Source organism: Macaca thibetana, chromosome 15 (genome assembly GCF_024542745.1).
Source record: "Macaca thibetana thibetana isolate TM-01 chromosome 15, ASM2454274v1, whole genome shotgun sequence".
Classification (NCBI taxonomy): domain Eukaryota; kingdom Metazoa; phylum Chordata; class Mammalia; order Primates; family Cercopithecidae; genus Macaca; species Macaca thibetana.
Window position 1 is genome coordinate 39,998,107 of NC_065592.1, and position 16,598 is coordinate 40,014,704.

Sequence of the window (16,598 nt, forward strand, 5' to 3'; positions counted from 1 at the left end):
TGTGGGTATCTTCAGAAAATACAGTCTACCACAACCTGTATGCAAAAAACTATAAATATTCCAAAATACTAAAGAAGATAAATACAAATGCAAGAATATCCCATATTCACAGGTAGGAAAACTAGATATTGTAAAGATGTCAATTTCCTCTACCAAGGCAACTCCCAACTTCCCAACAAGACTGTGTATGGACTTTAAAAAGCTGATTCTGAATTTCATGTGGAGGAATAAAGAGCCAAGTATAGCCAAAACACTCCTGAAAAGGAAGCATACTGTGGAAGTATTGTACAATCAGATATCAAGCTTTATCTTAAAACTGTCATAATTAAGATAGTATGTGGAATTTGGTGCAGAATAGACTGACAAATGGAATAGAAAATAAAGATCAGAGACATATGGAATTACATGCAACTCTGGAATTATAATATGCCTCAGAAGTAGCACCACAGAAATCAGGTAATAGTGACACACAAGTGATTTTTCAAGATGGAATAAAACAAAATTTTATTGATGTCTATCTCATACCACCAATTCCAGATGGATTAAAGACTTGAATGTTAAAAGCAAAATATTTAAAACACTCAATTAAATATATAAAGAAATATCTTCTTGAATCCTCCAAGAGAGGATTTCTTGAACAAGCCACCAAAGTAGGAACCATAAAAGACTGATAATTTAAACTATTTTTAAATTGAGAACTTCTTTTTATCAAGACACCATAATGAATGTGACAATATAGCTCTTACTATGTAAATCTAATGATGATAAATCTAGAAAATCTGTGATAATTGTTGATGAGATTATTTGTCCCAAAGTAACTTTTACACTAACTAGCAAAGTAGAAATCTTTGATTTCTACAAAATTCAGAGCAGATATAAATAAAACTCACCAAATACCTATATCTAACAATAGCTTCGATCTTACTACTCTAATGGCACCCATAAATCTTTTATGCCAGATGGAGGTCAATACGGTAAATATACATGCAAATTTTAAAAATCAGTAAACAAATACTTTGACCACAGCCAATGTCTCAACCAAATCATGTGATTTTTAAATGATAGATTAAACAGCGAAGATGGTAAGAAATCTAAGTCATAATAATCTCATTAAATCATTAACATGCTCAGTAGCATTCAATAGACACCAAATCTTGCTGGGCACCAGGTGCTGCAGAATATACAAATAGTGGAGACATAGTCTCTACTTGTTAGGCCTATAATCTAGTTAGCAAGCATTAAATACAGCTATAGAGAGATAAGTCAAATTTCAATCTAAATCTCGAATCAATCTGTTTTCCTTCATCTCCACTATCTCTAAGCTACTAACATCTATTTCTTGGACCTCTGTAACCCTTCCTAATGATCTCTTGAATTCATTTCATTTTATCATAATTTAATCACTATACTGCAGCTATAATAACCTTTCTGAATTCAAGAGGACCACAGATGTATTCTTTGGAGCAACTGACTCTAGATTCAGAAACATCAGGCACAGGGCTAAAATGCCTGTACTGAAGAAAGCCCAAAAGTTTTTATCTAATCTTCCTCTATAACTTTGTAAGATGAGCACCTACCTGCCGTAGGGGGAAAATGAGAATTCTTCTTCAGAAAACTAAATAAGAACAACCTCCAGATACTGATATTTGGAGGTATCCCTAAGGAAAATGCCAGTTTGCCCAAGCACCCTTAAGTGAAGTCCACCAGAAGACAAGCAATCTAGTTTTTAATATCTCAGAAAAACAAGCAAACAAAAAAACCTATTACACCCATAAACACAATGCTATCAAGAAAGGAAAAGAGAACAAGAAAAAGCTCTTGTAAACTAAATATCATAATAGCAGAAAAAAAGAATTCAAAGGAAAAAGTTACAGAGAAAGCTGAGGAAATCTTTCAGAAAATAGAGTGAAAATCAGACAAGCAACCCAAGAGTTCCAACACCCAAGAGAACAGGGACTGCCAAATTTTTTCTGCAAAGAACCAGAGAGTATATGGCTTAGGCTTCGTAGTCCATACAGTCTCTGTTGCAACTACTTAACTCTGCTGTTACAGTGTGAAAGCAGCCAAAGAAATGTGTAAGCAAATGGGATGGACAGAGGCCAGACATAGCCTCTGAATCAGTTTGCTGACCTTTAGAATTAAAGAGAAAAAAAAAAAAAAAAGCAAAATGAGAAGACACAAAAGAATAAATGACCAAAGAAAAATCTAAGAAAATTACCCAGAACTAAAGAACATGAATTTTTAGAAAGAAACAGTCCAACACAATGACATCATCATCAAATTTCAGAATACCAGGGATGAACTAATCACAAAAGCTCCCAAAGAGGGAAAAAACAAAACAAACAAAACCAGGACCTATACAAAGACTGGGAAATCAGCTGGGAGCGGTAGGTCATGCTTGTAATCCCAGCACTTTGGGAGGCTGAGGTGGGCGGATCACAAGGTCAAGAGATTGAGACCATTCTGGCCAACATGGTGAAACCCCGTCTCTACTAAAAATACAAAAATTAGCTGGGTGTGGTGGCATGCACCTGTAGTCCCAGCTACTCAGGAGGCTGAGGCAGGAGAATCGCTTGAACCCAGGAGGTGGAGATTGCAGTGAGCGGAGATTGTGTCATTGCACTCCAGCCTGGGCGACAGAGCGAGACTCCATCTCAAAAAACAAAAAACAAAACAAAACAAAACAAAAAACTGGGAAATGATATCATACTAGCTTTTTTAAGTATAAACAAAAAAAAGATAGAAAGGCTTGAATATTGAAAGAGAATTCCAACTAGAATTCTATATCTAGTGAAATCAGCAATCACATATCAGGAGAAAATAAACGCATTTTTAAAGAAATACAATTACTTATATTTATCTCCAAAGTACCCTTAATTAGAGGGCTACTGCAAGACTACTCCAATAAAACAACAGAATAAACCAAAAATGAGGAGGGCATAATACCTAGGAAAATAGAGATGTAAACACAGAAAAGCAGCCAAGGAAAGTCCCAGAACAGGAGTTGCAAAACAAGTCTTGAAAGTCCACATAGGAAGTGGGGGGAAGAAGAGTTCAGAAGAAAATCTTTAAAATAAAGAATGGAACTGATATATTTGAGCATATAAGAAATATTATTGGCCAAGTGCGGTAGCTCATGGCTGTAATCCCAGCACTATGGGAGGCCAAGGCAGGCAGATCACAAGGTCAAAAGTTTGAGGCCAGACTGGCCAATATGGTGAGACCCTATCTCAACTAAAAATACAAAAATTAGCCAGGCATGGTAGGCGCCTGTAGTCCCAGATACTCGGGAGGCTGAGGCAGGAGAACTGCTTGAACCCAGGAGGCACAGGTTGCAGTGAGCCGAGATTGCGCTATTGCACTCCAGCCGGGGCAACAGAGTGAGACTCTGTCGCAAAAAAAAAAAAAAAAAAAACAAAAAAAACAGAAAGAAAAAGAAATAATACTGATAGTATGTGACATAGATGTGGAGCATTTAGAGAAAATTAACCGCAGATACACAGAAAGCCAGGCAACTAAAAAATGAGGCAATTATTAACTTTTTAAAAAGTAAAAGGTGGTACTGTATTTCACTATTTGACTTATCAGAAAACAGTATCTCCATAATCCATATGATGAGTTTATATTATATTAATTTAACCAAAAATTGTAATATATGTAATTATATAGGGGAAGGGAAGTAGGAGAGCAAGGTGGGAAGCTAGAGCTTCACCTACCATAAGAAAAAAAAATCTAAACCTGATTAATCAAGAAATATCAGTCTACACATGTTATTTAGTAATAAAGAGATAAATTTCAGGAAGAAAGGCCAAAAGGATTAACAATGGTTTCTTCCAAGTAGGAGGACTTGTAGGTGGAGAATATAGGATATTATAAGCCATCTATCTGTATTTGGCTTTTAAAACCATGTACACATATTATTTTTTAAAAAGTAAATAACTCGCAAAGAATATTTGCAATACTAATTATAGACAGAAGATCAATATCTTTCAAATTATAAGGAGCTCTCACAAAAGACATCAACATAATATAATATATACAAATATATTAACAGGCAATTAACAAGAAAAAAATTACTGTCCAGGCAGCGTGAAAAAAAGTTCACCCTTCAAAGCATTTACAAATCCAGATTAAAATAACAAAGTGGCACAATTTTAATCTATCAATTAGCAAAAATTTAAGAAATGAGTAATACCAATGTTAAAGGATTTTACAAAATGCATTGCTTGTGAGAGTGTAAGTCTGTGTATCATTTCTGGAGGAAAATTTGGTAATAAAACAAAACTTTAAAAATATGTATGGCATGTGATTCAGCAATTTCTGCTAAAAATGTATCCTTAAGGAAATAGTAACAAATGTATATAAAAGGGTTCAGCTGCAAAGGTAATATTTTAGCAAAATTGTCTTAAGACTGTCTTTTTCATACTGATTTAGCAGAAAAAATATAATAGCCTTACCTGAACTGTACGTCCTGCATTGATATGCTCTTCATGCAACTTGTCCCAGATTCTACACCTTTGATACTATACAAAAGAGAGGGGGGAGGTATTACATTTTTCATCACTAAAGGATTATCCCATTACCACAAAAATTCCCACTCACCTACCCAAACTTCATACGAGCTAGAGAAGATAGTGATTTAGTAGTGGTAATTAATTTTCCAAACACATACAAGTAGGAAATTATTAAGAATACTGCATACAAAATTATGGAAATCATAAAATAAACAAAAAACCCCCACTAATCAGGTTATTTTATTTTACTGAAAAAGAGTATGTATTTTGTCTATGTTGCAAACACTCCTGAAATGGAAAATATAAAGAATGAGAATGTAAAATAATACTAAAAATAAAAAGAACAGTGTTCATAAGATATTCTTATTGTATATGAAAAATTGTACATGTTTGTCAATGATAGTGTAAAGTATTGAAAACTAAAAATCTGAATTTTAAAAAAGTAACACTGAAACCACAGACTAGAGAGTAAATAAAAAATGAGACTGAACTTTTAATATATATGTTTTCATTTTTACCAAGGCAATTGTTACCTTTCAGAGTATCATCCAAAAAGAATTGGGAACAGAATCATGGGAATTTTTTCATTTGATAGGAACCATAGGAATATGTGATAACATTATAGCTGAATATTTATATAGAATATAAATATCAACACCAAATATCATATATTATTTTTATTCAAAATTTAAAAATCAAATAATTAAAATGTTAGCAGATGTGACCAGCTACATTAAACACATTTTTGGTACTTTATACATCCCCAAAAAATCAACCTAGAAATAATTTGAAAGGACAGAAATATAAAAATGCCCTCATATATGCATAGAAAACATAGATTATAAGAGTAGAGCACTAAAAAAATTTCTAGGGCGTTTTTATATTCCTTGTTCTGCACAATTCTTAAAATTTGGTAAAGAATGATGCAGCAAAAACTTCTTTTGATACTCCTAAAATTTTTACATCATCTAAGAACTAAACAATAACTATTAAGCTTAAAACAATTAGACTGGCCAGGCGCAGTGGCTCACGCCTGTAATCCCAGCACTTTGGGAGGCTGAGGTGGGCGCATCATCTGAGGTCAGAAGTTTGAGACCAGCCTGGCCAACATAGTGAAACTCCGTCTCTACTAAAAGTACAAAAAAATTAGCTGGGCGTGGTGGCAGGTGCCTGTAATCCCAACTACTTGTGAGGCAGAGGCAGGAGATCACTTGAACCCGGGAGGTGGAGGTTGCAGTGAACTGAGATCGTGCTACTGCACTCCAGCCTGCGCAACAGAGTGAGACTCCTTCTCAAAAAAAAAAAAAAAAAAAAAAAAAACAATCAGACCATACTGAACATGTTTTTACCAAACATAAATTTAAAATCACTACCAAACCACTTTCATTTATAGGAAAAATTTAATTGATGCCATCAGATCCAGTGTGAAAGCTCTTTTAGGCAGTGTTATAACAGTAATAAAAGTTTGAGAAAGGAAGCCAGAGGTTCATGTTTGAAAATAAACCACTTTTAAATTTATTGCCCACTACTAATCTGTTGTGATGTTTCAAGAAAAATTAACACTAAGGAAACAGAGTTGAGAATTTGTAGATGTCAAGGCTATCAGAATTCATGGATCAGAGAATACCAGAGAGGAGAGGGCTGCATGGTGAAGGGCTAGTTGCACTGAGAGGAGAGGAATACGCTGAGAGAGAATGCTAGAGATCTGCAGGGTTTTCCTTTTGAGTCTTCAGCAAAGGACTCCTCCACACATGCATGTCAGAGAAGTACCCGTGGTCAGAAAAAGAACAGGTAGAATAATTCCCGGAGATCACACAAGGCTAGAAATGGTTCATGTGACCATAAGTCAGAGTGGAAAAACCTTGGAATACACTGGGTATCAGGTAGAATATTCCGAAGTATTGCTCTTTGTAGGAAAAAATTAGCCCTGAACCAAAGGCTGTTCTGGTCCTAAGCAAGAAAGGTTAAAAGAAAGACTCAAGGCCAGACACGGTGGCTCACGCCTGTAATCCCAGCACTTTGGGAGGCCGAGGCGGGCGGATCACGAGGTCAGGAGATCGAGACCATCCTGGCTAACACGGTGAAACCCCGTCTCTACTAAAAATACAAAAAATTAGCTGGGCGTGGTGGTGGGCGCCTGTAGTCCCAGCTACTCGGGAGGCTGAGGCAGGAGAATGGCGTGAATCCAGGAGGCGAAGCTTGCGGTGAGCCGAGATTGTTTAACTGCACTCTAGCCTGGGCAACAGAGTGAGACTCCATCAGAAAAAAGAAAGACTCAAAAGGATCAAACTGTTCCCAACTAAACTGTGTTTCAGAATAAAGCTAAAAAATATTTAAAGAAATTTAAAAATATTCAGTACCCAATAAAGTAAATTTCACAATGTGTGGTATCCAAAAGATAATTGCCATGCATGCAAAAAAGCAGAATAATATGATATGCAATGAGATAAACCAATCAACAGAAATAGACCCAGATATGATAGGAATAATGGAATTAATAAATGAGGATATTAAGAACAGTTATTATTATGTGTTCCATGTATTCAAGAAGGTAGAAGAAAATATAAGCACATTAGAAGAAAAGACATAAAAGATATTTTAAAATATTAAATTAATAGAATTAAAAAAGAGTATCTGAAATTAAAATATGCACTAGATGGGATTAATAGCAGATAAGACAATGCAGAAGAAAAGATTAGTAAACCTATGGAAATTGCAGTAGAAACTATCCAAAATGAAACACACAGAGAAAAATAAGTTGAAAATAAATTAACCAAGATCAACAAGTCATGGGCCAAATGAAAACAATATAAAATACATGTAACTGGACTCCATGAGAGAAAAATAATTTGAAAAACTTAATGGCCAAAGATTTTCTAAATTTGAGAAAAATGATAAAACCACAGATCCAAGAAGTTCAAAGGACAAGAAAAATGAAGAAAGCTATACTAATGTATATTACAGTAAAATTACTTAAAATAAATAAAGAAAAAAATCTTAAAAACAGGAAGAAAAAAGACACATGAAGTACCAAGAAACAAAGATAAGAATGACAGAAGACTTCTTGTGAGAAACAATCCAAGCCAGAAGACAGTGGACAACATGTTGGAAGTATTTGAAAACGACAGAAAATGCAACCTAAAATTCTATCCCCAGAGAAAGTTTTTTTTTAAATAAGGCAAAACAAAGATATTTTTAAACATAAAAAAGCTGATAGAATCCATCACCAGCAGAAAGGTGTGCTAGAAGAAATGTTTAAAAAAGTACTTCAAGTTGATAGAAAAGGGATACCTGACAGAAACCGGGTTCTACACAAACGAATGAAGAGCATTGAAAATGGCACATACAGATATATATGTAAATATAAATATTTTTTCTTATTTTTACAATCTCTTTAAAAAATAACACAATTTAAAGCAAAAATAATGAAAACAAATGGGGTTGATAACATATGCAGAAGTAAAATGTATAGCAACCATAGTAAAAAGACCCTAAGAGAGGACCTGGAAGTATACTGTTAAAAGGTTCTTATATGTGAAGTGAATTATATAACATTACTTGAAGAGAGACTGTGATGTTAAAGATATATACTCTGAACCATAAAGCAACTACTAAAAAAATAAAAAATAAAAAACCAAGAGGTATAATAAGCCAGCAAAAGAAAAAAGATGGAATCATAAAAAATATTTAATTAAACCAAAAGAAAGAGGGAAAACAGATGGACAAATAGACAAAAATAGCAAGATGGTAGATTTAAAGACAATAATTTGACAAAATTGAACATTTATTCATTATAAAAACTCTCAGCAAACTAAAAAATAGAAATTAACTTTCTCAACCTGATAGCAGGAATCTACAAAACCCCTACATTTAACATCATACTTAAGTGGTGAAAGACCATTCTCTAATATTGGGAAGAAGGTAAGGATGTCTGATCTCACCACTCTTACTCAACTTCATACTGGAGGCCCTAGCCAGGGCAATAAGATTAAAAAAGGAAGGAAAGAAGGGAGAGAGGGTGGGCGGGGCAAAGACTAGAAAAAAATAAAATTGTCTTCACAGATTACTTGATTGTCTACATAGAAAATATCAAAGAATCTACAGAAAGCTACCTAACATTAACAGGTGGCCCAATGATTGCAGGCCATAAACTGAGAATTACTTGTATCTTGAAGATAAATAATATCTACCCCATAGGGTAGTTAAGAGTAACTCACCTCACTCTGCTTACCAAATATCAAAAATACAAAACCAATAACACAAAGGATATATCTCAGAAACGTTCTGAATCTAATGCATTAGAAACTATTAACTGATGGTGTCTGTGATATTATGATTATATAAATATTATATATATATAATATATATACATTGGTCTTTGTCCACAGTTCCTTGACCATAACTCCCATGGCCCTTGTTAGTCTTTTGTTACAATGCTGGGGCACTTTCAGTGTCCAAAGCAGACCTCAGGAAACAGAACCTCTCTCTGCCCTCCTGCCCTCCGAACCTGCCAATGGCAGGACTCCAAACCCATTGTGGGTCAGAAGGGGTCCTGCCCCATACCCTGGAGGAAGACATGATACATGGAGAGGCCAATAAGAATCTGAACAGACAGGCCTTGTTGGGGTTTCTCCACTCAGTCTGTTACTATTAGACCATACCTGTTTTGTCCAATCACATTTTGACATGGTTGTCCATGCTTCCATCATGCCTATCCAATGAAGTCTCCATAAGAGGCCCAAGAGGACAGAATTTGGAGAGCTTCCAGAGAGCTGATCACATGGAGGTTCCTGAAGGGTGGTGTCTCCAAGGAGGGCATGGAAGCTCTGCACCCATTTCCTCATAGCTCACCTTATGCATCTCTTCAGCTGTATCCCTTGTAATATCCTTTATAAAGAACTGGTAAATTGTCTCCCTGAGTTCTGTGAGCCATTCCAGCAAATTAATCGAGCTCAAAAAGGGAGCTGTGGGAACTCCAACTTGAAGCTGGTTGGTCAGAAGTTCCAAGGGCCTGGACATGTGACTGGTGGGAGGGAAGGGCGTGGTCTTGTGGCACTTGGCTCTCAAACTGTGGTTTCGGAGGCTATCTCTAGGTATATAGCATCAGAATTGAATTCAACTGGAAGATACCTAAGCTAGGGTCTGCTGAACTGATTGCTTGCTTGAAATATGGGGAGCAACTCACACACATTTGGTAACAGAAGTCTTCTGTGTTGGTGACTATTGTTGTTGAGTGAGAGTATAAGAGAAAACATGTTGCGTGTTGATTTTTCCATTCACAGTGCCTATGCTGAATGCCTGGGTAGCCTAACTCACTTGTTATATTCTCCACTTCCAAGTATCAACCTTGCATGCAAGCTTTTTTCATATAATATCTTAATCCTTACAATAATCTTATGAGGAAGATTATCGTTTTACTATTACAACTGTCTAATATCATAGACATTTGCAGCTTTCCCATGAATTATTAAAATGTGAATGTTCAAGTACCATGCTCACTACCTGGTGAAATCATTTGTACATCAAACCCCAGCAACACACAATTTACCCATGTGATAATCCTGCACATATACTCCTTAAACCTAAAATAAAAGTTGGAAGAAAAAAAGAGAGAGAGCAAAGGAAAGTGAGAAAATAAATAGAAGAAGGAGGAGGAGGAAAAGGAGGACATAGAAAAGGGAATAAAAAAGGGTTGTAAAAAAAATTTGGTTCTATAGATTTTGAGAGGTTTCTTTGTCAAGGTCATTTGTAAAGTTCCTCCAGTGGAGAGGAACAATTTTCTTCATCCTTTTAAAATTCAGATGAGTTCATTGATCAGTGTTTATACTGCTTCCACTGCCCGGACCTTGGGAAGAACAACTTTTGGCCTGTGTGACAGACACCACACCACGGCCCTATAGGTTTGGAGATGGAGCACTCAGTCTAATTTTAGCAGTAAGATTAGACTAGTGAATGATAGTCCCATTTTTTCCTGCTTCAAAAGCATGAATAGGGAAGACCTTCCTTAAGCAGAGTGATTCCATCTTGCCCACCCCTTAAATGGGGCTCTGCAAGTTGCTGTCTCCACAGGGCTTAGGTCCTGGTAAGAGGCCAACTGTGAGACAGTGGCATTTAGGACCACACATGTGGGACGCATGACAGACACAGAGGATGACTTGACAGAGATATCTTCAGCTCCCTTCCTGTCTTCTTGATGTTCTCGTTCAGCAAGACTATCCGCTTCTAGGTTGTTATAGTTTGACAGTAGATAAGGACAATTTTATTTAGTTCAATCAATATCTATTGAGCATGTACTATGTGACAGGCACTGGAAATACAGATAGGCGTTGGGGAAAATGTCAAAGTCCTTGCCTCCTTCAGTCTACAGTCAAGAAGGCAGTAAATATCCCTCATTTGCACAGTATTTTGTACCCCTCCACCCTCACCAAATATGGTCACATTTTCCAATACACAGAATGACTCCTGTTCCCTTTGGGTAAACAGAAAAAGGAAATCTTTGATGACCAGGAGATAAATAATCTGAAAGCCAAAACAAAAACAAAAAACATGTGAATGTTAAATCTATGAACCTTAAGGTCTGTGGCCCAGTACTGTGTAAGGGTGGTGTGTTTATATCTGACTGGGGATGGTATCATCAGGAGTGTTGAGTAGGAAGTAACTGAGCTATGCAATAGAGTCTGAAAGGTGACAAATGATAGGGTGGATATTGTCAATGGATGTAAAAGAGAAAGCAAAACTATTCAACTCTATAGTTTTTACACCTTCCTTCTTTATTGAGGAAAATGATCTTCAAAATACAAAAATCTAAAATAAAATGATTAAGATGAAAAAAAATCAAAGGAAGATTAAGAACAAATCTAGATACTTTAAATGATTTCAAGTCAACAGGCCCAGGGAAATTACACTCGAGAGAACCAAAAGACCTTGCAAATGTGATCACAGAAATATTTCTGCTTATCTATGAAGAACTGCAAAGAATTGGTAAGGTTCCTAGAGACTTGCAAATATTGACCCAATTTTCACAAAAGAAAGTATATTTAAAACACTGCAGGCTGTAAATCTTAATGTGAATCTTGGGGAAAATTCTATACTAGATAATTAGTGAGATGGTTTGGGAGAGCGTGTAGAAATGGTGACAGTATACCAGTATGCTCTGGCCCTTTCCTGTCCAACATTTTCATCAATGACTTCAAAACAAAGAATGCATAATTATCAAATTTGCACATAACATAAATTAGAAGGATTAACATAGATGAAAGATCACAATTCCACATAATAACAAATATAACAATGATAACTGTAAAGTCCAGCATTTAAATTAAAAAGAGCAATTGCACCAGTATAAGAAATAGGTGTGATCTGATTCAATAGATATAATTCACATAAAAAAAAAGTCTTATGGAATTCATTTAGTTGATTACAAAGTCAATTTAAAAAGCTGGCAGTATAGAGTGGCTTCTAAAATGATGTAATCTTAGGCTCTATACATGTATATGTATATTCATTCATTCAACACACTTTTTTTCAGAAGCACACTACATTTCAAGCACATTAGAAGTTTAACACATTTACTGACATCTCAAGCAAGTAATTTACTCTAAATCTTTCTCCACCTAAAAAGCGAAGGCAATAACAATAACTAATCTACAATGATGCTATAAGGATTAAATGCTATGATATATAGAAACACCTAACACAGCACTCAGCAAATGAAAACAACAACTACTCCCTCCACTGTTATTATTTTCTCACTTGTCTAGAAAACTAGAAAAGATTACTATATCAAGTGGAGGATGAACTAGATGACTTTATTTCTTATTGTAACAAATTATAAGAAAAATAAGGAATAATTCAGATTCCTATTGTTTACTACACGATTTTATAACTAAATTAGGAAACACTATTAAAAGTTATCAATCCAAATGTTTGAGGAGAAAAAAACTTAAAATGATTTAATGATATGTGTGAAAAAAATTACAAGTAACTCCTTACAAATTTAGTTAAGTTGAGATCCCTGACAAGCATTGCTAAACAGCACTACTATCACAAAATATCATTTTGGTATTGTCTCTTTGCATGGCGGCACTGGAGGGTAGATTAAAGCAGTGCCATAATTTAGCCAAGTACTACGTTTTGGGTTGCAAACAACAGAAAACCCAAAATTAAAAATGGCTTTAATAATAAGTATTTATTATCTCACATACAAAGCAATCTAGAAGTAGGATGACTCTACGTTAGTTTAATTCAGAAGCTCACAAGGTCATCAAGTGTCCAAGTTCTATGTTGCTGCTTTACTACTATCAATAAGGAGCTTTTGTCCTCAGATTTGTCCCCTAATGGCTGCAAGAGGATTGGCTACAGTTCTAGATACAACAGGAAGACACACAAGACCAAGAAGATGGGGACTCTTTCCTTCCATGCATATCTGTATATCTTCATAACAGCAGGAAAATCTTTCCAGTTTCCATATCCCAAACAGGTTTTTCCTCAGGTATAACTGGCCAGAACTACAGGATATGTCTATTGTTCACTGGTAACCAAACATTGACAAGATTGGAATTACCGCATTCATCAGACCATCATCATTCACCACCTGTGCTGAGGCTTGCCTATCTTGAAACACAAAGGAAGGAAACTGAATGGGGTTCTGTCAGAAAAAAGGAACGAGGTTGAGAAAGCTGATTAAAAGATCAAAGCAGATAGTCACACACTAAAAAGAGAAGTGAAAAATACTTTCATTGTAATCACAGATTAACAATAAATAAGACTGATTATGTCTGATTTTATACTACACAGTTCAGATTTCATGTTGCTTGAATAGCTCATGCCATCCATTTTCATAGTAATTATATGCTGCCTCTTATCATTCTTTGACTATTTCCTATCTTATTTCCTTAACTGGACTGCAAACTTCTTGAGGATTGAAAAATCCATCTTTTAGGCCGGGCGCGGTGGCTCACGCTTGTAATCCCTGCACTTTGGGAGGCCGAGGCGGGCGGATCACGAGGTCAGGATATCGAGACCATCCTGGCTAACACGGTGAAACCCCGTCTCTACTAAAATACAAAAAATTAGCCGGGCGCGGTGGCGGGCGCCTGTAGTCCCAGCTACTCGGGAGGCTGGGGCAGGAGAATGGCGCGAACCCGGGAGGCGGAGCTTGCAGTGAGCCGAGATGGTGCCACTGCACTCCAGCCTGGGCGACAAAGTGAAGACTCCGCCTCAAAAAAAAAAAAAAAAAAAAAAAAAAAAAAAAAAAAAAAAAAAAAAAAAAAAAAAATCCATCTTTTACATATTCTTCAATGCTAACAATCTAAGAAACAGCAAACATCAATAAATATCTATGAAAAGCTAACATTTATTTCCTATAATAAATAATCTCCCTTCTCATTAAACCTGGCAGATTGAACACAAATATTCAACTCTACTCTTTTCCAAAATCCCACTAAATGACAACAAAGAACTTTAGAAAGTATAAATTCACAAGAATAATGAGAATAGAATAGAAGACATCAACTAACAAAAAAATTTAACATTTTGTAACATTTTGGAAGAGTATGGATATGTTGTAACTGACTCAGCAAGCCAAAGAAAGCTAAAATGTAAGCCTGTAGAAGGGGTGCATGGTGGGGGAGAGTGGCAATGAGAAGCAAGCCACAGCCAGGCATGGTTGTTCATGTCTGTAATCCTAGCACTTTGAGAGGCCAATGCAGGAGGATCACTTGAGGCCAGCGCTTTGAGATGAGATGGGCCTGGGCAGCATGGTGAGACCCCGTCTCTAAACAATGACTAAGCAACTGAAGGTACCAGCTACCAGGTAACCTGATGGAAGTGTATGGTGGGGCAAAATGCAAAAGGTTTGGTTGAAAGTTTATGTAATGAACAGGTAGTCCACCAGATCCCCTCTATACTTGCCCAAGCAACTGCCCTGTTCCACCACTGCACAAGACAATACTATAGGAGACAGCCTCTGGAGAGGCTAGAGACGCTAAGGATCCTGGACACCAAGCACAGCTAAGGGCAGGGATCAGTTACCACACCACAACCAGGAAGATTAAGCCTGGACAATAAATATCTGAATGGTGGTGAGCCTGCTCACCTCCTCCCCTACTTTCCTTCCCCTGGCTTAAAAGGCTGGTCACAAAATTCATACTATATCCACCCCTCCAACCTCCCCACCCCAACCCCTGCCACAACTATCACCTTTGAAAAAATAAACATACCCCAACAGGTAGGAGATGGAGGATTGCTCTTTCTTAAAACTGAACAGCTAACAAGACCTAGAGTTACTGATATCTAGTGGTTCTCCAATTAAAATAGATTCTCAGCTATTCACCCCTCCAGACAGCAAAGCCCCCACTCTAACCTGCTATCCACATGCATACACACAAACACATTTACACACATACCTTCCAATCAGCACTTTAAAATATCAACAGTCAGCCAAGAAAAGCCTATAATACTATATGCTGAAACAGAAGAAAGAGAGAGAGAGAGAAGAAAGAAAGAGAAAAGGGACTTGGGAAAAACAGGACAAAGAAGCAGAAGAAAACTTAAAAAAAAACTGTAGAAAGATGTTATTATACTGCATCCACAAAATGAAAAGAGAATTATCTTTAAAAGAAAAGGAGAGGTCAGGCATGGTTGTTCACATCTGTAATCCTAGCACTTTGAGAGGCCAATGCAGGAGGATCACTTGAGGCCAGGGCTTTGAGATGAGATGGGCCTGGGCCCATGTAGTGAGACCTCGTCTCTACAAAAATATTTAAAAATTAGCTGAACATGGTAGAGCACACCGGAAGTCTTAGCTATTCAGGAAGCTGAGACAGGAGGATTGCTTTAACTCAGGAGTTTAACATTATAGTGAGCTATAATTGCACCACTGCACTCCAGCCTGGGCAACAGAGTGAGACTCTGTCTCTATTTAAAAAAGAGAGAGAGAGAGAGAGACAACAAATGCACTGAGAGAAAAAAGAACATAGAAAAGGTATGATTGTGGTTATTCCATCCAAGCTGGAATGTGGATGTGATGGCTGGTGCTGGAGTAGCCATTTTACACACAAGGTAGAACCAAGTTGAGGATGGGAGAGTAAGATAAAAAGAGCCTGGATCTTTGAAGATTGCTGAGCAGCCACTGTACCCCTGGACTACCTCTGTTACTATGAGACGAAAAACAAAAGCAAAACAAAACAAAAAAATTTCTATCTTATTTAACATATGATTTTTTAGTTTTCTGCCTCTTGTACCTTATCCATATAATTAATACAGTATGTGCTATACAGTAAGTTTTTCCCCAAATCCTTACAATACAAAACAAAGAAAATTATGTTACAGGCTTACTATCTTGTCATTCCTATTAACAATGCTTAAGTCTATCTTACATTAGCCAAGAAAGCTGAATGATAACACTTCAAATTTCAGGATTACATTCTAATCAAGTTTATCTTGTATAATAAAATGAAGGACCTATGGAATACAGCTCCAGGTGTCCACAGCACACTACGCTCATTGTTTTCAGATGTTGCAGAATCACCCCACTAAGGCTTACCTTCAATTTCCCTTCAGTCTGACTTTCTTCTTTTAAATTCATATTGGATGACTGATGTCCAGCATAATGAATATTTTATCTTTCTACACCTTTCCTCCAAGAATAATATGCCTTTTTGAAAGTGAGGCACTGTCAGACACCTGGAGTCCAAACTTAATTCTTAACTCTTTTGTCCAGACTGAGCCCTGCAGCTTTTAAATGTTTTTACATTTCTATAACATATCTATTAAAATAAGTTATTCAATCCTATATAGATAAAAAAAAGTTGCTTTCATAATTAAGCTAGACATCCTAGATATAGTGGAATGATCCAGGATATGGAATAAAACATAGATCAGTATAAAATTAACTGTTTGGCTTAAGATGATATCACCTACATTATAATTATAATTATTCTGATACTGTCTAAAAATTCCACAGTAAGTAAAAATTTCATAAAATGCTAAAGAAAAAAATGTCCGGCAGAGATGGATGGATGTAACTCTAGAATAATCTTCTTGTGACATCTGGCACAATTAATGAAATCAGTAATATAACCA

General features: G+C 36.2%; 1 protein-coding gene across 1 annotated transcript in view; it reads right to left on the reverse strand.

Moving 5' to 3' along the window:
• Positions 1 to 16,598, reverse strand: part of STX17 (syntaxin 17) — a 77,358-nt gene that overhangs the window by 49,816 nt on the left and 10,944 nt on the right. Inside the window, exon 3 of the mRNA XM_050761517.1 lies at positions 4,458 to 4,523. Within this exon, the coding sequence (XP_050617474.1) occupies positions 4,458 to 4,523 (66 nt within the window). The remainder of the gene's footprint in view (positions 1 to 4,457; positions 4,524 to 16,598) is intronic.